The sequence below is a fragment of the Ostrinia nubilalis genome, chromosome 27, assembly GCF_963855985.1.
Source record: "Ostrinia nubilalis chromosome 27, ilOstNubi1.1, whole genome shotgun sequence".
NCBI classification, from domain to species: domain Eukaryota; kingdom Metazoa; phylum Arthropoda; class Insecta; order Lepidoptera; family Crambidae; genus Ostrinia; species Ostrinia nubilalis.
The window spans coordinates 1,508,531-1,532,850 of record NC_087114.1 but is presented as its reverse complement, the minus strand read 5'-3'; the positions used below and the strand labels follow the sequence as shown (position 1 = coordinate 1,532,850).

General features: G+C 38.0%; 1 protein-coding gene and 1 long non-coding RNA gene across 2 annotated transcripts; one reads left to right on the top strand and one right to left on the bottom strand.

Annotated features, from left to right (window-relative positions):
• Window positions 1-103: 103 nt before the first annotated feature.
• Window positions 104-18,396, top strand: LOC135084901 (cysteine dioxygenase type 1). Its single transcript, XM_063979650.1, has 6 exons — window positions 104-198; window positions 1,033-1,182; window positions 12,384-12,530; window positions 15,423-15,670; window positions 17,362-17,531; window positions 18,219-18,396. Exons 1-6 carry the CDS (start codon window positions 107-109, stop codon window positions 18,255-18,257), a joined length of 846 nt encoding a protein of 281 aa, XP_063835720.1. The 5' UTR covers window positions 104-106; the 3' UTR covers window positions 18,258-18,396.
• A 633-nt stretch (window positions 18,397-19,029) lies between these two features.
• Window positions 19,030-20,341, bottom strand: LOC135084909 (uncharacterized). The gene is made up of 2 exons (XR_010259969.1): window positions 19,879-20,341; window positions 19,030-19,787 (listed from the first exon to the last, which is right to left on the bottom strand). It is a non-coding gene; the product is annotated as an uncharacterized LOC135084909 (long non-coding RNA).
• Window positions 20,342-24,320: the final 3,979 nt, after the last annotated feature.

Here is a 24,320-nt window from a genome sequence, read left to right as displayed (position 1 = left end):
GAATTTAATACATTTTCCCATAAATGAATTACCAATCTAAATATTAAATACTTATCTTTATTGTTGTGTTGTTAAAATATGATGGTGTTTTTACCAGGTCCCAACCATGGACGTGGAGAACGTGAACTGCAAGCTAAAGGTGTCCCAGTGTGCCGACATGGAAATCATCCCCATAGAACGACCCCTCAAAGTTACTCAGTAAGTTCATTTGTTCTTAACCTACAGGGTGACAGGGTAACTAGACCTATTCCTTGAAAAGGGCTATACTAGAGGTCATTAGCAATAAATTAACCCCTTTAGGAAGAAAGAAAGAAAGAAAAATGAATAGGTTGAGATTCCCCGTCACCCTGTATAGCTAGAAAAAGATAGTAAAAGAAATACATTAAAAAAAAGAGAGCTTAATGCCCGTTTTCACCATCAGTTCCTAATTTTTAAGTGACCCATATGGTAACAAATAACAGGAATTAATATGTTGTCATAGGGGTCACTTAAAAATTAGAGATTGATGGTGAAAACGGGCATACCTAATAAATGTCGCAAAGCAGCCTTAAGTTTAAGATAATTATTTATCAAGTACTAGTTTTGCCTGTGGCTTCGAATACGGTTTTAATTTTAACCCTACTTTCATCTCCTTACGGGGTGTATTTTGAAAAATCCGTTCTTAGAGGATGGATTTCAGCGAAATCTTTTAAGTGAGCTCTGTGTTAGTAGGTCAGTCAGTAATGGTTGACTTTCATAGTCTTGGGTTTATATTGTCTTAATAAATTCTCTGGACAAAGACCTCCCCCAAGGATTTCCATAAAGACCGGTCCTGCGCCGCCCGCATCCAGACACATCCCGCGACCTTCACCAGATCATCGGTCCACCTAGTGGGAGGCCTGCTCACACTACTGCAGATCTTTGGGGGAGGCCTTTTTCTGGGGACGTCATTTGGCTGAAACGAACGACCGAATAAACTAGCTTTTATTTGGTGCTCTTTTTTGCAGGTTTTAGTTTTGTCCAAGATTAATATTCTTCTAATTTTTCTTACAGAGAAATAGGCGGCCTAGACAAACTGGTAGAGGAACTACACAAGGTGTTCACAAACGACTACGTCAACATACAGGACGTTCAGAAACTGATGGCAGGCTACAAATCTGACCCGAAAGACTGGAGAAAATACGCCAAGTTCGACCGTTTTCGGTGAGTTTTTTTATCCACACAAAACAAGAAAAAAAAGATCATCTTAGTTCGGGCCCTCACTGGACACTGCAGCTTAAACAAGCACTTGTCCACTACGGGACTGTCCGAATCAAGAACGTGCAGGATGTGCCAAGAGGCAGATGAAACGCCACTACACATTCTCACGGACTGCGGACCTCTGATGCGCAAGCGGAGCTTACACCTGGGCAAACACATCCTAAGCTCACAAGATGTAAAACATATCGCCCCCCAAAAGATACTGCACTTCCTAATGGATGCAGGACTCGGAGGCGAACTGTAAGGAAAATAGCGGCGATCACAATAGATCGGTACCGGTCGCAGTGATACTAGGACTTTATTGAACTAGAATAGTCGCTAAAAACAAATAAAAAAAGAAATAGAAAAAAAGAAATATAACTTAGGCATAGGACTCTGGTATAGATCGCTTCATCCACGAAGACGCGCCCCACCATTTTTTGTGGAAGCGAGGGGTGCGGGCAGTTTGATCCGAGCAATCCGAGCGTCATTATTGTAGTGTGCGTGTGCACTCATGGATGATTTAGCGTGTACCGATAACACTCAAACGATAACGATCTATAAAATCATGATTGAAAATTGATCCTAATTTCAAGGTTAAGAAACGTATTAGGTAGGTAAGTATAAAAATTTCCAGCACCGACGACGCCTATTGTAAAATGCCACAATTTCATTGACATGGATGATACTTTTCCAGATATTTACCAGTTTTTTCCTTTACTGAACTGATTTTCATATGCGAAACCCTATCATACAAAAAATTTTTTTGAAATCGATTTATTATTGACGGAGTTCTCCAGTTAATATTTTTATACATAGAAACAGCGACCTTATCATTCGCAAATTGTTTTGTATAGAGTGCGATAAGTTTTACATTACTTTAAATTTAAAAGCTGTTCCGTACTGTGAGTTGGTGTATTTACTTAAAATGTATGAGTACCCGCAGAGTGATAAAGAAAGGAACAATACAAGGTGGAAACGATAAGTGACCTCACTTGATTATTTCTAAACTATACAAGATTATCGAATAAATCAAAACTGATCCTTAAAGTTTCCCAGCTCTTTCAAATGGTATCAATAAGTAGTAGGTTACAGAATCAACTGGATCTATTCGAATATTCAATATTTCCAGCCCATACATTTAGTAAAGCCACACAATATTAGTAGTCCAGTCAATAAAGCATTATAGATGGAAAACTGTAGAACACAATTTCTGACTTCAGGACTTTATTTAGACTAGTTAGGAGGTGAACATAGTAAAAGTCCCCGCCCTTAGCCCTTGAGCCGGCGGTGAGAGGGGGGTTTAAAGGTGCCACTTTTCGGTTTTTCGCTTAATCCTCGGAAACTATGCGTCCTAGTGACATGACTACTTTGAACCAAAAAAAGCAAATTCAATTTGCTACAGATGAGATAAACAAGTTTTTCTATAAATTGTATAGTTTTCGCGGCATCTGCTCTAGAAGGTCTGTAATATTGGAAATTTAATTTTTGTCTTACATGTTTCCATCAGGAGAAAATCGACTAAATCAACATTGAGCAATCATTCTAGACATGCGGGAGCATGTTAAGCCTAGTTCCAGGGAGGGGACTGCACCGTGCGTATATTTAGACGAACCACTTTGAGCCACTTTTGACTCCTCATCACTCAAAAACTACTGTGCATTAACATTTCAAATTTGGCACATGTGTTGAGACTTGCAAGATATACATCATTTTCAAATTTCATAACTATGCCTCAAACGGTTCTTTAGATATTGACGTCCCAAAATCTACATGTCTGACCTATAGACCAAATTCTAACCACTTCCAGATGACCTCGAAGGTTCAAATTTGGCATCCAGAAAGGTAGTTATGTAAATACATAGGAACAAATAAAAAACCAGTAAATTTTAACATTTCACATGTGATAGATAGATTTTAGTGCTCTAAATATCGATTTTTGAACGTCAATACCTAAATAACCGTTTAAGGTATATTTATGAAATTTGAAGCTGATGTATATCTTACAAGTCTCAATACATGAGCCAAATTTGAAGTGTTAATGCACAGCAGTTTTTGAATGATGAGGAGTCAAAAGTGGCTCTAATTGGTTCGTCTAAATATACGCACGATGCAGTCCCCTCCCTGGAACTAGGCTTAACATGCTCCCGCATGTCTATAGTGTTTGCTCAATGTTGATTTAGTAGATTTTCTCCTGAAAGGAACATGTAAGACAACAATAAAATTTCAGATTTTACAGACCTTCTAGAGCAGATGCCGCAAAAACTATACAAGATATAGAAAAACTTGACGGTCTCACCTGTAGCAAATTGAATAAGCTTTTTTTGGTTCATAGTAGTCATGTCACTAGGACGCATAGTTTCCAAGGATTAAGCGAAAAACCGAAAAGTGGTACCTTTAAATCCCCCTCTCCCCGCCGGCTCAAGGGCTAAGGGTGGGGACTTTTGCTATGTTCACCACCTAACTAGGCTAAATAAAGTCCCGAGGTCAGAAATTGTGTTCCATGGATTTCTCTCTACACCGTCGTTAAGGCATTCATTGACTGGACTATAGAAGTGTTCAAAAATTTATATTTCCACAGATAATTATAAAACTCTCAATTCGATTAATGTTTCCCTACCTTTTTTACTTAAGACATAATTAATTAATCTGCTACGAAAAGCAACTTTACAAAATGGTTCGTCGCACCCGCGATGCTTTTGTAGCAAAGCATGCGTTGTCTTTTCGCACCGAGAGATGGCACTGCGTTGACTTAACTCGCGATATCATTTGAATTTTCCTGAAAATTGATAATGTTGGGGATTTTAAAATCAAGTAAGTAACTCAAAACGTGATATTAACTGAAAGATGCAACTCTATCACTGATATCTAAAAGTCACAATTTTTAACTTTTGTTGCGCTAAGAAATCTTTACATTAGACTAGAGATGCAGAACCGTCGATAATTTGATCGAGAATCGGTTACTCTATCTATCGATAGTTATGTTGTAGTCACTTGGTTAAATTAGCAAGGTAATTCGAACACTAGGCCGATAATTTGAACTAGAATTAAACACTTGGCGTATTTAGTCTACCCTTTGAAAATGACTGACCAAGTCTTGCCAAGTGATTAACGTCCGTATTCACAAACATTACTATGAGGTCTCACAGTGCGCGTGGACGCACGAAAACATCTCAGAGCTCTATGTAACGCTGTGCGTTCGATTTGCTGCTTCACTTAAGCAAGCATCGTTTGTGAATACGTAAAATTTTGTGTATAAGTGAGGTTAGTGGAAACGTTACTTGGCTGGCCTGAGCGTACATTTAGCAAGCTTTTGCCTGCAGCTTCGCCCGTGTGGATTTATAAAATTTCTATATCGTATTCTGATGTATTAAACAATATTATGTTTAAAGTTTATGTCTGTTTATTAGTTTTTACTAGAAAGAGTAAAAACCTTCCAACCTCACAATCTTTCACGTATAATATAGTTTCATAAAATATAAACTCCGGATACTTTACACCTTTTATTTGTGGATTCCAAAAATACATTTATTACAATTTACAACTAGGACTATATACGTAGGGATTTGAGGTCTTTACTGTGCCAATGCTACAACCCAATTAGCTCCTGTCCGGCGGCATGCCAGCGATCACGTCACTTCCCCTTCCATTCGTCAAAATCGATCAGCTCAAACGACTTTTATCGACGGCATGCCCCGGAAGTAGTCAAGTACAATATTTAATTAAAAATAATAGTTGATTTTTATTTCTACAATACTAAACTGTATACAATAAAAATTCTAGAATATTTACATTAAATAATAATCAAATATTAAATGTGGAATAATCGACTATAATACAGAATACATTTTAAAATCATTTTAATATCTGCAACATGTCCAGGAAGTAATCAAATAAAGTTCTTTAATTTAATAATGGATTTTTAGGTTTTACGTTACAAAACAATACCTAATCGTATAAAATACAATATAAATTCTAAAATCATTACATTCGGCCATCCGTCACCGTGATGCCTCCTGGCATTCACGTCTAATAAATATAAAAATCATTACATTCGGCCTGGTCTTAACGTCTAATAAAGTTATTCTAAAATCATTAATATTAATTTCAAAACTATACTTAATATTAATTTCGAATCATATAAAATATACAACTTTTGACAACTTGTAAATAAGTGCTATTTAATCATGTGCAAATTGTGTTAAGAAAGGGAAAAAGTGTTGTATTTACTGTACCGTAGAAAACTTAAAAACCTAGTCCAAGTAACTTAAGAACTATGCACACCCGGTTGGGTACAACAATCTATACATAATAACTTTTCTTAGATAATACCTATTATTACTTATATTAACTGGTATTGCCTACAGAGAGCATATTATGCCTACCTACATAAAGAGCATACTGTTAATTATTTATTACTTTAGATACTTTCATCAGAATTATGATTTTTCCAAGGCCTCAACATGAATCTAAGCTCGAATTTTGTAGGCCGCATTTCACAAACGTAATAAGGTTTACCTTTTCTTTGGCAAAAATTGGAACACCAGCTATCCTAATGTAACGTTACCTAAAGTTTCTGTCACTTTACAGGGTCCAAAGAACTTTGACACAAGCTTTGTACTTTTTGTTTTCAGTTCTATACACACAGTTCACAATACTTTTTAGAAAAATCGTCTACGACAGTGTGTATTATTATTTATTATTATTCTATTGTGTTACCGTCCATCGTCTTCGCCGAGGAATCTAAATAATTCATTATAGTGTAAAAACTGTATTTCAACTTTTTGTTTTAAACTTTCATTGTCACTATCATTATTATTACTGACGGGACTATTATTACGGGACGGAAACTCAAAATTAAGGTACATGTAGCAGTCCTGTCAGAAATAACAATTATTTCAACTTGTTTTTTTTTTTTTTGTTTGATATTATCTTTAATATAAGCGCACTAACTTTTATGCTCTTTGAGCAGAACATAGTGATACTACCTACTGTAATATGTCACCATTTTACCTATAATTCATAATAAATAATTTTGTATTTTATTTGTATTTGAAACACTTTTTTAATAACCTTTCTGTACGCTTCCGACTACATTAATTTTGATGAATATTACTACATTCTTGACCATCAGCAGGTTTTAAAATTTTCTAAATATTTCTGTATCCTCTATTTGAAGGGACAATAGCCAATTTTCCTTCCCTATGCTATAAAGCCCTATGACTAATTTGGTATTTCGACCCAGCGCACTATAGATCTGTAATCTAAATCGACATTTAATATCAAAAGAGTATTCCACCTGTCGGTAGCCGCTGTAGTGCTATTCGCTGAACTAAAGCTCTTCTTTTTTTGTGGTTTGGTTATGTCATTGTTCTAGCTATAAGAAATATTAGCTTGAAGTGTTATTTACTAGGAGACATGACTATTATGACTAACAACGACTTCATCTCCGCCATTGTGGATTCAAAAGACTTTGTAACATCCGGTACTCGGCCTCAGATTATTATGATCGCAATATTATATTCCTCGATCATAACAATCTCCTGATATATATATTTTTATTTGAAACAAAAAGGGAACTGATTAAGGAGGGAATCGAACCCACGTAAAGATTTTGATCGAGAGGCGACGCTTATCGCCAGGCAATTTGAATTATTATCCCCGGTAAAACTAGAATAGTTCACCTGCATTTTCTATCGTACCGCTAGCAAGAACTTTCAAAACGTCTTCGTGGTTTTCAAAAATATTCTGTTTAAAATTAATTCTTCTGATCAGGACCTTAACAGAATGTTAGTTTAGGACTACTCTTCAAAATATATTTATATGCATAATGCAACTCATATTAAATGTCGCGTTAAGATCCGTGTTTCTTTATATTTCCTTAATTTTCTTCAAAACCATGAGAAATGGCAGTTCCGAGAAGTTACGACCATTTCTGTCAGTGGTCTGTATATGAATACATCATTGATTACTAACAATTCTATTACAACGTCAATACTATCAATATTCATGTTATATTAACTCTTTTTAAGGTAAGAATGATAACTGACCAAATCTCTTACAAATGGAGTATTATCAAAATGCTTCGCCAAACTAAGTACCTACATCAGTATCGGTTTTGCGTAAAAGAGTGCTCTCATTACAAAAATATTAAGTACGCGTTTATGGATTTTCCATTTACCAAAACAGTCATTCTATTTGAAGTTGAGTTCAGGGATTATATTGTCAAAACTGTTATTAAAAGAATAACTTCGTAACTACTAAACGTATAAAATAATTTCAAAATACTTCAATAAAGAGTATTTTCGAACCTAAGCTGCTAACCTGCTTGCTTCTTCAGTAGAGCTCGAAGATGAGCGAGCCCCTTGCATTATTTTCTTGGAACTTCGCTCCATAGAAGACGGACGTGGTGACGCTTCCTTACTTGGATGACGAAGATAACTTCATACGCTTATCTCGCTTATTTCGTCGTCGGCTGACGGGCGTCCCCAGTGGTGTACCGGATTCATCTTCAGACGTCATTGTTCTCAACTGTGAAATAAAGTCCTCGACGGAATAAACTGTGTATGACAAGTATCAACTCAACATTTTCTGGGAATAAGAATAATAAGAATAAGAAATTTATTTATAATATTCATTACAATATGTCAAACTGTGAAATTGTCAATACAGATTATTAATTATAGTCAATTGCAGAATTGGGGGTTATGTTCAATGTTAATTTCATATTTAAAGCACGTTTAATTTATCTCCTATCCAAAATTAAATATTAAAATCTAGTAATCGACAATTATTGTATGCTCTTTGAGCAAAGCACGGTAATTCCACTGTTACATGTAACCATTTACTTATGCTTCACAAATAAAGATTTTATGTTTGTATTTTTTTTTTTATGCAACTTTCATACACAATCCTGTGACGACTGGTTGGCTCGCTTGACATACCCGCAAAATCCTACCGGAAGTCAGCAAGTAAAACCAGTGCGTCTCCTAAAGGGGCATACATAGCCCAATGCCAGGTGGCTCGCTTGACATGCCAGCAAGCACACCTAGTGAGTCTTATAACGGACATACTTAGCCCTTCAACGCCAGGTGGCTCGCTTGACTTGCCAGCAAGCACACCTAGCGAGTCTTCTAAACGGACATACTTAGCCCTTCAACGCCAGGTGGCTCGCTCGACTTGCCAGCAAGCACACCCAGTGTGTCTATCAAACGGACATACATAGCCCTTCACTGCCAGGTGGCTCGCTTGACATGCCAGCAAGCACACCTTGCGAGTCTTCTGGACATACTTAGCCCTTTAACGCAAGGTGGCTCGCCTGAAATGCCAGCAAGCACACCTAGTGTGTCTACTTCATGGCCTTTCAATACTAGGTGGGTAATATATTTATATTATAACTTCAATATCTATATTAATATCTATACTAAAATTATAAATGCGAAAGTAACTCTGTCTACCAGTGTCTGTCTGTCTGTCTTTAAGGCTTAAACCACTAAATCGATTTTGATGATATTTGGCATAGAGATAGTTTGAGTCCCGGGAAAGGACGAAGGATCCCGGTTTTTAAAAACAGATGCGCGCGTGATATTTTTTTTTTGTGACACAATATTCCACGCGGGCGAAGCCGCGGGCGGAAAGTTAGTTTTATCATAAAAAAAGAAACTGGAAAGGCTAAAAGCTAGCTAGCTAAAAAAAAAAATAAAAATAAATAAATGAAAACAATTACCAACTATGATCACACCGCTAACGCTTCATAATTTAAAAATCAAGGACACACTTGGCCCATCGGCACACTTGGCCGCTACTTGTCGTGGATCATACATAGCTCCACAACAGCAAACAGCACACATGGCCATTACACTAGTTGTGGAACATACATAGCTCAACTGTATCCTACATAGCGTTTACGAATTTTATGTCTTTTCACCATACCTCGAGTGCTTATTGCAATAATAGCGTATAATAAAACTACACAAGTCTGTCGTCTGCATATAACTACAATAATTATAAACCTTATTTATCACTAGCACAAGCAGTCGTCGCATCGTAAAATCGAAGTTTTCTTTATTCGTATAGACTAATTAAATTTGTTTTTACAAATCGTCAAATGCTCTTAAGGAGCCTATACATGTCATTTTTTTTTTTTTATAACAGTGCTTCGAGACAAACATTCGGTAAGTGTTGAGAAGAAGCGTATCAAGGGTCAACAGTATCAAGGAGTAACCTTGACCAAATGAATAGTATGATAAATTAATTATACTCGACTTACGAGAATGATATTGGTAGTATTAAATTGGTCACATATTATTTCAGTAATTTGTGCTAGTATAACCTTGTCCTCAAGTCTACAACAATATGAAGTTGTCTAACTTTGTATAAGTGATTGTAGGCGCATCTAGCCGTACGAGTGCTTTGTAGTCGCATTAAACTGAACTGAGTCGTAGATAAACTGAAGGGGCAACTAGCCAATTTACAATCGATATTATATTACGTTAAATTTTGCATAAATACTAAATTTATAAAGTTTTAGACTGCCTTAATTGGGGATTTTTAATAGGTACTATACGAACTAATATATAGGTACTTAGTCTTTGAATTATCTTCATCAGGACTTAGCACACTTAACTAGTCCTTAACGTTAATAAATACCGCCGACACACTAAATCGGTCTGTATAGCCATAGAACTAACATACTTCCTTTGAATTATCTCCATGGACATAGCACACTTAACTAGTCCTGCACGTTTATAAATGCCGACACACTTAATCGGTCATACAACTAACATACTAAGTCTTTGAATTATCTTCATCAGGACATAGCACACTTAACTAGTCCTTCACGTTAAATAAATTCCGACACACTTAATCGGACTGTATAGCATCAGGACATAGCACACTTAACTAGTCCTTCACGTTAAATAAATTCCGACACACTTAATCGGACTGTATAGTATCAGGACATAGCACACTTAACTAGTCCTTCACGTTAGTAAATTCCGACACACTTAATCGGACTGTATAGCATCAGGACATAGCACACTTAACTAGTCCTTCACGTTAAATAAATTCCGACACACTTAATCGGACTGTATAGCATCAGGACATAGCACACTTAACTAGTCCTTCACGTTAGTAAATTCCGACACACTTAATCGGACTGTATGGCATCAGGACATAGCACACTTAACTAGTCCTTCACGTTAAATAAATTCCGACACACTTAATCGGACTGCATAGTATCAGGACATAGCACACTTAACTAGTCCTTCACGTTAAATAAATTCCGACACACTTAATCGGACTGTATAGCATCAGGATATAGCACACTTAACTAGTCCGTAACAAAAATAGACAACGACACTAAATCGGTCTGAAGAAAATAAAATTTTATTTTATTAAGTTAGTGTAACAAGATGATAGCCCCGTTTATATACGAACATAATAATTTGAATAAAAAATGTGCTCCGCATTATGCCCGTTGCGCAATACAGCACACAAGATTCGAACATGCACTTCAGTAGTTTTTAAAATATAGGTACACGCTTCATTATGTTAATATCGTCAAAGGGTAGACCCAATCATATACAAACATAATAATTTAAATACAAATGTGCTCCGTATTATGTCCGTTCCGCCGGAGAATAGCCCCGACCATATACGAGACGCAATACAGCACACAAGATTCGAGCGTAATACATATTATACAAATACAAAATTTTATTAAGAAACATGTTGCATTGTCATTACAAATTATGTATTTTAGTCGGTATTTTCAAACGGAAAAATTATCTACTTAAGTCAAATGAAAGCGTCCTTTTATGTTAGTATTAACCGAGGGTAGACCCGATCAAATACGAACAAAATAATTAATTTGAATGCACGTGTGATCTGTATTATGACCGTTCCGCCGGGGAGTAGCCCCGACCATATACGGAACACAATACTACACAAATGAGTTCAAAAATACGCTTCAGACTTAGCTAGTAAAATCTATTATGATAATAATCTTTTGTACAGATGCAATTATTGTTCTTAATAAATATATGTATTTAAAAAAAATGTTCTCAATAATTTAACATACCTTTGTCTGTGGGCTGAAGATGTGGATCACTCGCACTTCTGATATTTCATAAAATATAAACTCCGGATACTTTACACCTTTTATTTGTGGATTCCAAAAATACATTTATTACAATTTACAACTAGGACTATATACGTAGGGATTTGAGGTCTTTACTGTGCCAATGCTACAACCCAATTAGCTCCTGTCCGGCGGCATGCCAGCGATCACGTCACTTCCCCTTCCATTCGTCAAAATCGATCAGCTCAAACGACTTTTATCGACGGCATGCCCCGGAAGTAGTCAAGTACAATATTTAATTAAAAATAATAGTTGATTTTTATTTCTACAATACTAAACTGTATACAATAAAAATTCTAGAATATTTACATTAAATAATAATCAAATATTAAATGTGGAATAATCGACTATAATACAGAATACATTTTAAAATCATTTTAATATCTGCAACATGTCCAGGAAGTAATCAAATAAAGTTCTTTAATTTAATAATGGATTTTTAGGTTTTACGTTACAAAACAATACCTAATCGTATAAAATACAATATAAATTCTAAAATCATTACAATAGGATGAACAAAATGTACGAGTAAAGTCCAGTTCCAGTTATCAAAAAATTAAATTGGTGGTTTTTTGTTCCACAAAAGAACCCCAAGATATTTTCTTTCCAGTCACTGTGTCAGGGCATCGCGTCCAATGACGCATTTAAAAATAAAGCAAAATAATAACAAACAAAATGATATTAAAATAAATTAAAAGTTCGAGTCCCGGGAAAGGACAGGATAGTTTTTATCCCGGATTTTGAAACACGCATAGCAATAGCTAGTAATTTGTATTTGTACTTTTAAATACCAGGAAACTTCATAAAAAATGATAATAATATGGATAGATAGATTACACATAAATACTACACCACACAAGAAAATAAGAGAACGTACACAAGAGGGACTGCACAAATTCAGGCGGTGTTAGAGGACAGAGGCTAGAGGACAGTTCACCAAGAGGACAGTTAACTTATAGGACAGTTTACCTAAAGGACAGTTTACCTACAACACAATTAATCTAGAGGGTAATTCTTTCTCCAGCTACACTCGCAACCTGGTGGATGCTGGTAACGGAGCCTTCAACATCATGATCCTATGCTGGGGCCCAGGACACGCTTCAGCCATCCACGACCACGCCGACTCCCACTGCTTCATGAAACTGCTGAGCGGGAGCCTGGAGGAAGTCAGGTGAGAAAACTAGTCTTTCATCATCATCATTTCAGCCCATACCTAGCGAAATAGAGCAACAAAGAACTGAGCGAGCGAGATTTCACTAGTAGCAACACTGTGTGATAAAAAGAGATGCGTGATGCCGTCGCCGTCACGTCAAACAGAACAGTTTTTTGCAACTATTTGACAGTTCAGAGGCACTTAGGCAGATTTTACGTGAGTGAAATCGTGGATGCTTATTAGAAATGGCACTTCTGAAACGTGGTGACTGGTTCAGTGATTGATATAATTGAACAAATAATCCTGACACTGACACAAGTGTCATCCGAAATTGGTTTCGTTTGACAGCTCGTGGTTGGTGCTCCATTCTGAAGGAATAAGTACTAACTTTGTTTCAGCCGTAGGACGTCCACTGCCGAATCAAGGATTTCCACAAAGATCTGTGTCGCCCGCATCCAGGCACCTCCCGCGACCTTCACCAGATCGTCGGTCCACGTAGTGGATGGCCTATCTCGTGGTCGTCACTCGAGAACTTTTCTGAAGTTTTTTGCCCCAGCGGCCATCAGCTCTTCGAGCTATGTGCCCCGCCCACTGCCACTTGATTTTAACGATTCTGCGAGCTATGTCAGTCACTTTGGTTCTTCTGCGGATCTCTTCATTTCTGATTCGATCATGCAGGGAAACGCCGAGTTTTCAATTGTACCTAAGTAATAAGTTATGTATTTACAAACGCTTTAAATAACATTTATATGACGTAGTCTAGTACCCGCAATATAAACTTTGTTTATTATAATTTTACTACGTAAGTACTTATATGGCGTTGTGTAAAATGTCCAATAACATTTATTTTATTTATTACGTGATACAAAGTAACAATAATTATATTTTGCTACTGATAAGTTATCAGGGACACAGGCTGAACCGATTTGAACCCGATTCGACTTGGCCCTTGGACGTTGTAGGCATAGAAAAACACAATAGGGTCAAGATGCCTGTTTGCGTCCACATTCAGGTCCAAAGACTGAACACTTTTTTACTATCCACATAGTGTTCAAAAATTGATCACTCTTTAAGAAACCAAACAATAGCTTAATACGAGGAGTTAATGGTACTGTATTACACAATATTTTTTACACAAAATGTAAAAAAAAACCTTTGGGCTTTTTTTTAATCCGCAGTTAATTTAACCAAATGTCAAATTCTATGACAAGTGGTTAAATATCAGCAAAATGCGTTTTTCCGACGATGGTTAGCTTGACTTTTAGTTACAATTTTTAACTATTTACTTTGTTAATATTAGTTTCAGCTTTCATACATTCATAGGACTCCCAAAGTAAACTAAGCTTTAGAACATTTCATTTTTAAAATGGTGCCATTTTATTCACCTCTATTATGCCCATGTTTGTTAAACAATCTTTATCTTAAAAATTAGACCATACGGAACCGTAATCGGTTTGAACCAGCTGCGATTATAAACAGGAAATGAGGTCTAGAAGATTCCAGATCGATCTGGTGCAGACTAGCTTTTGTAAGACAAAGATATTGACTGTTGTTCGTATTAATAACGCATGGAAAACAAGATAAACTCGTAAACGCGTCTGGCCAGCGTGGGGAGTGTAGTTGAAATCCTCCATTTGCCTCTGGTAAATTAGGCAGAGGAGACTAAGGATGAGTTGCCTCATCTAACTTTAAACATTACTATAACGATAACCGGTGTTTTTGTATGGAGATATCGAACTCCTCCTATGTATTTCTGATTAATTTCGTTGATTAAATTCGGTCCAATGACAGTTTAAGCCCCCGGGACAAACTTGAACTTCACTGGTTGGGTATTTATTGGCGGTCAAGCTGTAGATCCTGGCTACACAGGAGTTGCAGCGGTGGGAAAGAGAAGTAGAAACAGTCCCGTTTGTTATTATTTAATAACTTACTTTTTGATGAAATTACTAAGATCACAACAGTGACTTCAATAAAATAAACAATAATCAAATGAGAGCCATAAAACAGTTATCAATAAGTTATTATTATAATTAGTTCCAGTTTACGAAAACCGGTTTCAATTAGAACAATTAACGATCAAATTGTTTGATTTCAAGCTGACGCACGTTATCTTAGTTTGTTTAAAACGCGGCGCGTCAGCCCGCATTATCTATCCGTGTGTTTTCAATTTGTGATTGGCAGCGACATATTACTTGCATCAGTTGTTTTTAGTGCTGTTAATGTTATAAACATAAGATAATATTTATCTTAATTAATCATGTAAATATTGAAGTTATTGCTCAGTATCTGGGGGCATGTTGTGCTTGCCTATAGGCTTATCAAAGGTGTTTGAACCAACTTCAAAAACGAGGCTTTTTTGTATTTTTGTTTCTGCCGTCAATTATGAAGCGATTTCATATTTTTTTTGGTTTATAGGGTAAATGATCATGAGTTAGTCTCATTTAAATTTTATCAAAAATGGTTCAGTAGTTTAGATTTAAAAGAAAGTAGGTAATTGGAAAAAATAAGTCGTCCACGTACATAAAATTGCGAATGTTGCTCCTGAACTGAACGCAGTGTAAAAAAAAATGGCTGAAGTATTCACTTCTTGCAAAAATGCTTATATTTGACTACCCACATCTTTGTTATATGGACTCTAGTTAAGTTTGAAGTATACCTAACTACATATAACTTTAGTTAGCTTTAGATACATGTAGAATACCAAAAAACTGAAAATCAATTTCTTCAGATTTTTCAATACAAAACTGAAAAACGTACCAAAGTTCTTGGTAGCTCTTTTTACTTTAACCACATAAAAGTAATTTAAATATTAATTATGGTTGTTCTAAGCTCCGTATTTATAAGTAAATAAACATTAGTATGGAACATTATGAAGTATAATGGTTGATAATGGTAATTTTTCATTTACAGGTACGACTGGCCATCCACAGTGGAGCCCGAAGTGAGAAAAGTATTAAACAGGCATCGCGCCACAGAGGAGCACCTCGACACCAAAATGGCGGCGCTGGACGTGAGCTGTCAGAATGACAGCTGTCAAAATTTCGGCGGGAAAGTTGACAGGTGTCAGTGCGCGAGCGAGTGCGAGGACTACAGCTCAGATCAGATGGAGGAGATTGGACGGACGAGGCTCGAAGTTAATGACGTTTGTTACATAAATGGTAAGTTGAAATGAAATCAAATTATCATCATCATCATTCCAGTCGACGAATCACAATGAGGGCTATCGTTTTAGCGATCACCAGTTGGCGCCACTGTAGAGTAAGGTCCTGTCACTTGCTAGTAGCGAAGACAGTGGCGCCAACTTGTGGGCGCTAAAGTGGTAGGAGGACTATCGTATTTGCACTCATCAAGATGGCGCCACTGTAGAGTAAGGTCCTGTCAATCGCCAGGGGTGCCAACTGTTAAGTATAAAAACGATAGCCCTCATTCATGTCGTAGCCCAAACAACTGCACGCAGGAAGATTTAATGAAGGCTACTGACAACGCCACTCTTTTAGCGGAGTTTTGGGCTGACACTGTGTAGGTTTGTTGGCTATAATATTAAAAGGTAGTTGGATAGCTCATTCTACGTCGCTAGTAAAAAATAAAGCACCAGTGGCAATGTCCTCCGTGGTTGAGGATTCCGGGTGAAGCTCGCTTCCACCTTCGGCCTGATCGTCACTTACCGTCAGGTGAGATACAGGCCAAGAGCTTCCTCGTTGTGGATAAAAAAAACAAAAGATGTAGGATGAGATTTCTCAGTCCTCAATTCTAACAATTTAAAGAATGAATATTTTTCAACTTTATTATATTCGTTTTTGCTGTAACTATAACCATGTCCAAGAAAAGTGCAACAAACCGTTTTTTTTGTATGATTTTTGACTGGACTATCAAATTCAAATTCTATTGAAGGTGCTGCTCCATCACCACTTCGGGACAAAATACCTATCTCTTTCATATCACTCAGACTATAGGTATATTGTTATCATTCAGTACATAGGTCAATCTTTACACAATCACGAGCATGTGATGACTGATGATTTATTGATGAAAACATTGCTTTTATTGCATTATAAATAGAGTTGTGCACTTTAATTAAGTTAATGGTCATTTAATTTACAGTCAAGGCAGGTTAAGTGATCATTCAGATTGTAGATAGAAATACCTATTGATTCAGAACAGGTCTAATATCTAGTTTGAACTAGAATACTTCCTTTTGGCATGCCAATCTGCAATGCCAAGGCTTTATGTAATTTCAGACATAAAACCATTCAATATGTTACGTTCTTATGTTACAAGTAAAGGTCTGAAATTATACCGATCTGAAATGGTTTGGGTAAGAAAGTTAGTAAAAAGTGATTTGAGACAAGCAAAAGTTTAGACTTGGACAAGTGTCTCTTCTTTAAACGAGTACATGGTCCCTCGTTTTCTCTCATATTTATTATGGTTATTTATCGTTATACCTGACTTGCGTCTCATATTTTTCATAATCATCATCATCCATAACCATTATCATCATCAAGTCAATAATCCTGCAGGAACATGACTCTCTCCAACTTCTTCTTCTTGTCGTGTCGACAACAAACCTACACAGTGACAGCCCAAAACTCCGCCACAAGAGTGGCGTAACTTATTAGAGGCAAATTAGTGTTGTTCGACATTCATTCTCGAATATTTTGTCTATTGTAACTTTAAGACATCTACGGGAAGAAAAGGGGTCGTGCCTTGTCGTACCTATTTCACTCTGCCGCAACCACACGGCTAACCTAGCTTAGGAACCACAATAGCTCACATTCTTCACATCTGCCCTTTATTCTCTCTTTTTCTCCAGTTTTTCTCTATCTAACCAACTCTGTTCTCTTCTCCACAGACGCCCTAGGCCTCCACCGCATGGAGAACCCCTCACACGTGGACAGTGCGGTCTCCCTCCACCTTTACTGCCCGCCCTTCGATAGCTGCCGAGTGTTCGACGCGAGGACTGGGAAACCTTCCGAGGTCAAGGTCACCTTCTGGTCCGTGAACGGGAAGAAGGTTAAAAGGGTGAGTGTGTCTCTCTAGTGTTTTAAAAAGATATGTAGTTTTTGTAAATAGGTGTTTACAATTAGCTTTTACATGCCGTCCAGAAAAATTTTAACGACAGTAAAAACAGAATTGGTTACAAAAAAAATCCATCCTCCGTTATTTAATTCGATTTTTAAAGTGTCATTTATTTTTTGGAAAATTAAAACTTTTAAAAAGCGCTTTTCATACGTCCCAGAATAAGTTTAACTCTAGCATTGCTTGGGGTCAATAGGGTGGGACAGTGCTGAGGAGAAGCAGCGCAAAAAACTCAGTCACTTCGTGAGCTTCATTTCTTTGGAAAGCTCTTGAGTTTTCTCTTTTTAATTCAAAATTTTATCTTGATCCAATCAAATTACAGTTTCATTATGCAAATTGTTAAAGAATCCCAAGCATCATGGGTTATCTGTATAAGGGTAGTTAATGTAGCTACTCGTATTACTGACTGACTAATGGAGGGAAGTAGATACTCCTCCTATGTTCTTCTGATTAATTTCGTTGCGGATCCAATGACAGTTTAACTTTCCTCCGGGACAAACTTGACCTTCACTGGCTGGGTTGTTGGCGGTTAAGCTGTAGATCCTGGCATAGGAGCGGTGGGAACGAGAGGTGGGAATAGTCCCGTGACTGACTAATTTCATTATATTTATTTTATTATCTTTGTTTCAGGTTATCGAGGCAACAGACGTGGCGGACAGTCAGCAATAAAAATAACGACACAAACAACAACAAAATGGCTTCCATGATCAATATTTTATATTAAGGCATAATTTTAACCTAGTATATTTTATTAGGTTTCTTTTCCATTTTATTTATTAACAAATAAATATTAATTTGTTATACCAAATGTGTTATTTTATTTATTTATCATTAACCAGTCCGGTGTCGCGCGCCGTTGTACACGCACGCGTGCACGCACGTTTGGTTGACTTGGTGACTCACTCGTTAGCGAGAGAGGAAAATGACATCGAATACAGTGAAGTGTGCTAATTGTAACATAGTGATCAACGAAGTTCTGGCTTTTCTGAACAATGTACTGGACTTTATGGATGAGGAGAGTATCCATCAACTGTGTACCTCTTCTTTTTCAAATGAAGATGTTATGAAAGCCAAGAGTCTTCTCTACGAGTCTTTACCTACCGGTAAAAAGATGCCGCTTCGTCGCAAAGATGGCAAGAAGAGAATGTCAAAGGATCTGGACGATATGATCGCTTTGATGAAAAGTGCAGACCCTGCAATATTCCCGATTTTCGTGGCAAAAGAACTCCATAGGCTCCCACCGGTCACTTTTGACCATGTCGATGTTGCAAGAAAGGATTTTTTCCTGGCGGCTTGGTGACTGGAATTGAACCGCCACCGGTGCAGACGGAGAAGATGGTGAATTGTCTGCACGTGAAAAAGAGGTTGTCCGGCTTGCAGAAATTTATAAGAGTTACCGTTCCTTGTATGAAATTAAAAAAATGTAAATAAAACAGCTCCCTTTCAATTGACACAATTTATTTTTATCTCGTATGCTCGTATATAGTTAACAATTACGATATTATAATAACTACTGTAATAGTGCCAATCTCAAGGGATTCAGGGTCGTTAATTAGGTTCGGTTTGGTGAATATTATTGCCACTACAAATTTCTTAAAACTCAGCCTAAATATTAAAAGACTCTACTAGTTAAGATAACTGCGCGATGTCAGGTCGGAAAGACTCCTACTTGAAGGATGGAAAAGTGGGTACCTTGGAAGCCATGCGGTTATAAGCCGTTACCCTGAACGTTCCTCTCTTCTTCCGGGGTCCAACGGGTCTCGCACACTTTTAGGCTACAAGCAGCGTCCTCCACGGCCTCAAGCGCGCAGTGCCAGATGAAGCTCTTGCATTTTCTCGACAGGAAAGCGTTCAAACTCTTGCAGAGACAGAGGTTTGATGACAAGGAGGAAATGCGAAGAGATCAGCAGTTTAGAAAGGAGAAATAATTATAGAAATCAATATGAAATATTGAAATATCTAAAATATGAAATGTAAAATCGTAAAATATGAAATTTGAAATTATGAAATTATGAAATCTGAAATTCCCGCATCTGAAACGAAAAACACGAGTGTCAGGATCACATGTGGAACGTGGCATTAGGTTATGAAAAAAACCGCAATGGGAAAGAAATACTTACGAAAACTGCTCGCTAATTTAAACCTCACTCGCAGTTTTCAGCATCCCAGCCCTCGTCCAACATAACGTTTAGGAAATTTCTGAAAGAAACGATCACATTGAAATACCACGTACTGGAATACGAAAATTATCAATCACGAAAAATAAATAAATTCTCCGACGGGAACTTACCTCATGTGTGAATATTTTTAATTATATTAAGAAATTATCGTGGATGCATTCCGCATCACACGATTTAAAACAAAAGGGGATTACATCCCCGAAAACAATAAAATTGCGGTTGCGCAAGATCGACCAAAATTCCAAAGTGATTTGACAGCTCAACTGACAGCCTGCGAGTCATCGACATCGCAAGACGTTTCGTTTCGCCGCTTAGGTAAAAAGCAAATACTAATAAAAACCATGATGAAAACAATCTCCTGAACACTGAAAATATTCTATTAAAAAATAGAATAATCAAAACAAAAACATTAGGAAATGTTTCAATAAAATATATTTGAATTGACTGAGCAAAAAGCGCCATCTATTGCAAATTAATTCAAAATCACGCCAATAGATGTCGCCAGTGGTATCCTTAATCCAAATATCGAGAAGAAATATCAATTTGTGAAAACAGCCAAAACTGCAACGCTACAATGTGACCCGACTCCTACGGGATATATTATGCCTGAAGAATCAGTTATGTGCCCTAGAAGAGAAGGTGGTCAAAACGGACGAATTTGAAATTCTCAAACAAGAAGTTGATACTTTAAAACATGCATCCTTGATTAATAACTTCTCGTCAAGTAGTAAAGTTAATGTGAGACGTGGTGCATGTTTACAAAACAGTTTTGGGCTAAATAGCGGACCTATTGGTCTTCATTATGAACCTGAATACAGATCGCCGCCGTTTCAATCAGCTGTTAAAAAGGTAAACGACCTGCCCTCATTAACGGAACATTCGACATTCAAAGAAAGCCCTGTGGATGAATGTGTCTCTGTCGAATGTATGGCACCAGACGAAACAACAAAACACAATGAGGCGCCTGCAATCACTGCGGTTTCGGAACGTGCGAAAGAGAAAAGTCGTTTGGCGACCGTTGGCTGCGACGAGAGTACTGGAGCGAGCGGGACGGAATCATGGGCGGAGCATATTGAGGCCTCCCCGACGGTCACTGCGGTCTCGACACAACCGGCTTGCTCGGCCACCGGCGCATGCGACGCGATCATCGTGTCCCCTACCAACATACCTCGGTCGACGTGTGAAAATAAATCGAGTTCGGTTAAAGCAAATCGCAGTCCGCTTAGGCCGCGAGTGATATGTGTTGCGAACTCGAATGTGAACTGTGAACCAGTGGTAAGAGACAATAATTCGGAATGGCAGGTAGTGCGACGTAAGTCACCTAAGCGTTATAAACTTATCGGCCAAAAAGGTTGTGCTAAGTGAACCTGATAGTAAATTTCGAGCTGCAGATGTGAAAGTTCCTCTTTTAATTTCAAATGTTTGTAAGGAAACGAATGTAGATGACATAGTTACTTACATTAAGGAAAAAACCAATGAAATTGTCTACTTAAAAATGATAAACATGACGAAAGTTAGAAAGTATAACGCTTATAAACTTTACGTGTCTGAAAGTAAATTACATTTGTTTTTAGATGATAACTTTTGGCCAAACGGCATCACGTTTAGGCGTTTTGTTCATTTTATGTACAAAAAGACTGATAAGAAAAGTTAATAAATAATATTTGAATGTTGTTGAGCCCTAACAAGTCTACTGACCCCAATTACAATAATTGTATGTGCAGATTGACTAGTTTTAATTGTAAATCTGTTAAACGATCGATTGACAATGTTCGTGACATTTGTATGAACTCGGACGTAGTAGCACTCCAGGAGACGTGGCTACTTCCCCATGATATACCGTTTTTAGGAAGTATTAGTAATGACTTTGAGTTTACCGGGAACTCTGCAGTTGATACCTCAGCTGGGTTATTAAGAGGAAGACCTTATGGGGGAGTGGCCATCCTATGGAGGAAGGGTATCTTTCAAGAAGTTACAATACTCGAATGTAATAGTAACCGACTGGCTGCCATTAGGGTGCGCAGTGGAGACCGCTTCATAATTATTTTTTCGGTCTACATGCCTACTGACTCACACGAAAATCTGCCACTATTTACAGAGGTGCTTAGTGAGATAAGTGCAGTCATGGAGGGGGATAATATAGAATGTATGTATGCCTTAGGAGACTTTAATGCACATCCAAATGAGCTATTTTATAATGAACTTGTTAACTTTTGTTTTGACCAATCTTGGATAATGGCAGATGTGGTGAACTTAGGATTGCAATCCGATGCCTACACTTTCACCAGTGAGGCGCATGGATCTCGACGCTGGCTAGACCACTGTGTTGTATCAGTATCGGCTTATCAAACTATTTTGGATGTTACTATTGGTGAAGAATTCTATGTGTCTGACCACCTACCTTTGCATGTAAAGTGTAACTTAACGGTTATAAGGCCTAAGTCCGTATTGCATAATAGACTGTGTAATTCAGTACTTTGGGGTGAGAGGAAAGAGGTTCAAATTAAAGCTTACCGTAACCTATGTAATGAACGTTTACGAGACATTGATTTTCCCCCGGAATTCGTGGAGTGCAGTCACGGGCATTGTAATTTAGCAGAGCACAAGCTCATACTAGATAATATGTATTATGAAATAGTATGTATTCTAGGCAGTGCAGCCTCAGAAACTAAAAGTGCTTGTAGTGTCGGTAACCATAAAAAGAAAAACTTATGTGGCTGGAACTATCATGTCCGCAGCGCTCACCGTGAGGCCAGATTAAGGTTTAAAATATGGGCTCAGAGTAACCGTCCATCTTCTGGTCTCATATATGAAGAGATGCACAAATCCAGAAAGATTTTTAAAAGTCGTCTAAAATGGTGCCAGAATAACCAAGAACAAATAAAGATGGACATTCTCGCACAACACAGATCCTCCAATAACTTTAAGAAATTCTGGAAGGAAACCGGGAAGCATGACCTCAAAGCCGGCCTCCCGGTGAGCGTTGGAGGGAAAACAGATGCATTGGAGATAGCTAATATGTTTCGAGAGCACTTCAGTGTGAAGTCTCCACTTGGCCCTCCTGGGCTGCCCGGTGCTGGGCCCGGGTGCCGTCGCGGGGAGCGGTCGCTCACGTGCTTCACCGCTGCTCAGGTGAGATCGGCGGTGAAGCGTATGGGCGGGGGTAAGTCGCCGGGGCATGACGGGCTCAGTATCGAGCATCTTAGGTATGCGGGGTTTCATTTGCCGAGGGTGTTGTCGATGTTTTTCACTCTGTGCGTGAGTCATTCATATCTACCGCACGATTTAATGAAAACCACTGTTGTGCCAATAGTGAAGAACAAGACCGGCGACATCTCCGACAGAGGAAACTACCGTCCTATTTCGCTGGCTACAACTATTGCCAAGATATTTGACAGTTTGCTTGACTCCTGCCTAAACAATCATCTTGGCCTACATGACGCGCAGTTCGGTTTTCGGCCCGGACTATCAACCGAGTGTGCAATTGCGGGACTCAAGCATGCTGTCAAGTATTATACGGATCGTAGAACTCCGGTGCATGCCTGTTTTCTTGATCTGTCCAAGGCCTTTGACCTCGTGTCTTATGACACGCTTTGGAATAAGTTGAGAGACAGGCATTTACCGGAAGAAATCCTGAATATATTTCAGTATTGGTATGCTAATCAAACAAATGTGGTTAAGTGGGCAAATGTATGTCGGATGCATACAGACTGGAGTGTGGAGTAAGGCAGGGTGGCTTGACGTCACCAAAGCTTTTCAATTTGTATGTAAATGACCTCATAGTCGAGCTGAGCAGCATGAGGGTAGGATGTCGGATTGATGGAGTTAGTATAAACAATATCAGTTACGCAGATGATATGGTGCTGCTCGGCCCGACTGGTAGTTCCATTGCAAAAATGTTGAGAGTTTGTGAGGGCTACGCGGCTGCACATGGCCTATTATACAATGTCAAAAAGACGGAATACATGGTCTTTGGGGCCGTCGGTGGGTCTCGTGACGATCCACCTACAATTACCCTTAACGGCCTGAACATAAAACGCGTCACTAAATTCAAATACCTGGGACACCTCCTCACCGACGACCTCAAGGACGATGTAGACATTGAGAGAGAGCGCAGAGCTCTGGCTGTTAGAGGAAATATGCTGATTCGCAGATTCTCCCGTTGTACCGATGAAGTAAAGATCACACTTTTCAAAGCATATTGTCAGATCTTTTACACGGGAAGTCTTTGGGTCAATCATACCAAAAAGTCTCTGGATACCTTGCGCATCCAATATAATAACGTCTTCAGAATGCTGCTGGGGCTGCCGCGCTTTTGTAGTGCGTCAGGGATGTTTGCTTGTCACAATGTTGATGGCTTCCAGGCTATAATCCGCAAAAAGACAGCATCCTTGATAAACAGATTGCGTGCCAGTAGCAACAGCATTCTCATGACCTTAGCCAATAGGTATACATCACCTATCTGGAAGTGTCTGGTGCTTAGGGTGATTTAACATAACTATTATTGACTGTTAATGAATGAATTGAATGAATTTGATTGATTTGAATTGAA

Excerpts from the sequence above, each read along its gene's own strand:
- LOC135084901 (XM_063979650.1), top strand. The coding sequence starts at position 107 with ATGGACGTGGAGAACGTGAACTGCAAGCTAAAGGTGTCCCAGTGTGCC. Across the intron at positions 199-1,032 it reads CGACCCCTCAAAGTTACTCA|AGAAATAGGCGGCCTAGACA; the intron begins GTAAGTTCATTT and ends TTTTTCTTACAG. Across the intron at positions 12,531-15,422 it reads GGGAGCCTGGAGGAAGTCAG|GTACGACTGGCCATCCACAG; the intron begins GTGAGAAAACTA and ends TTTCATTTACAG.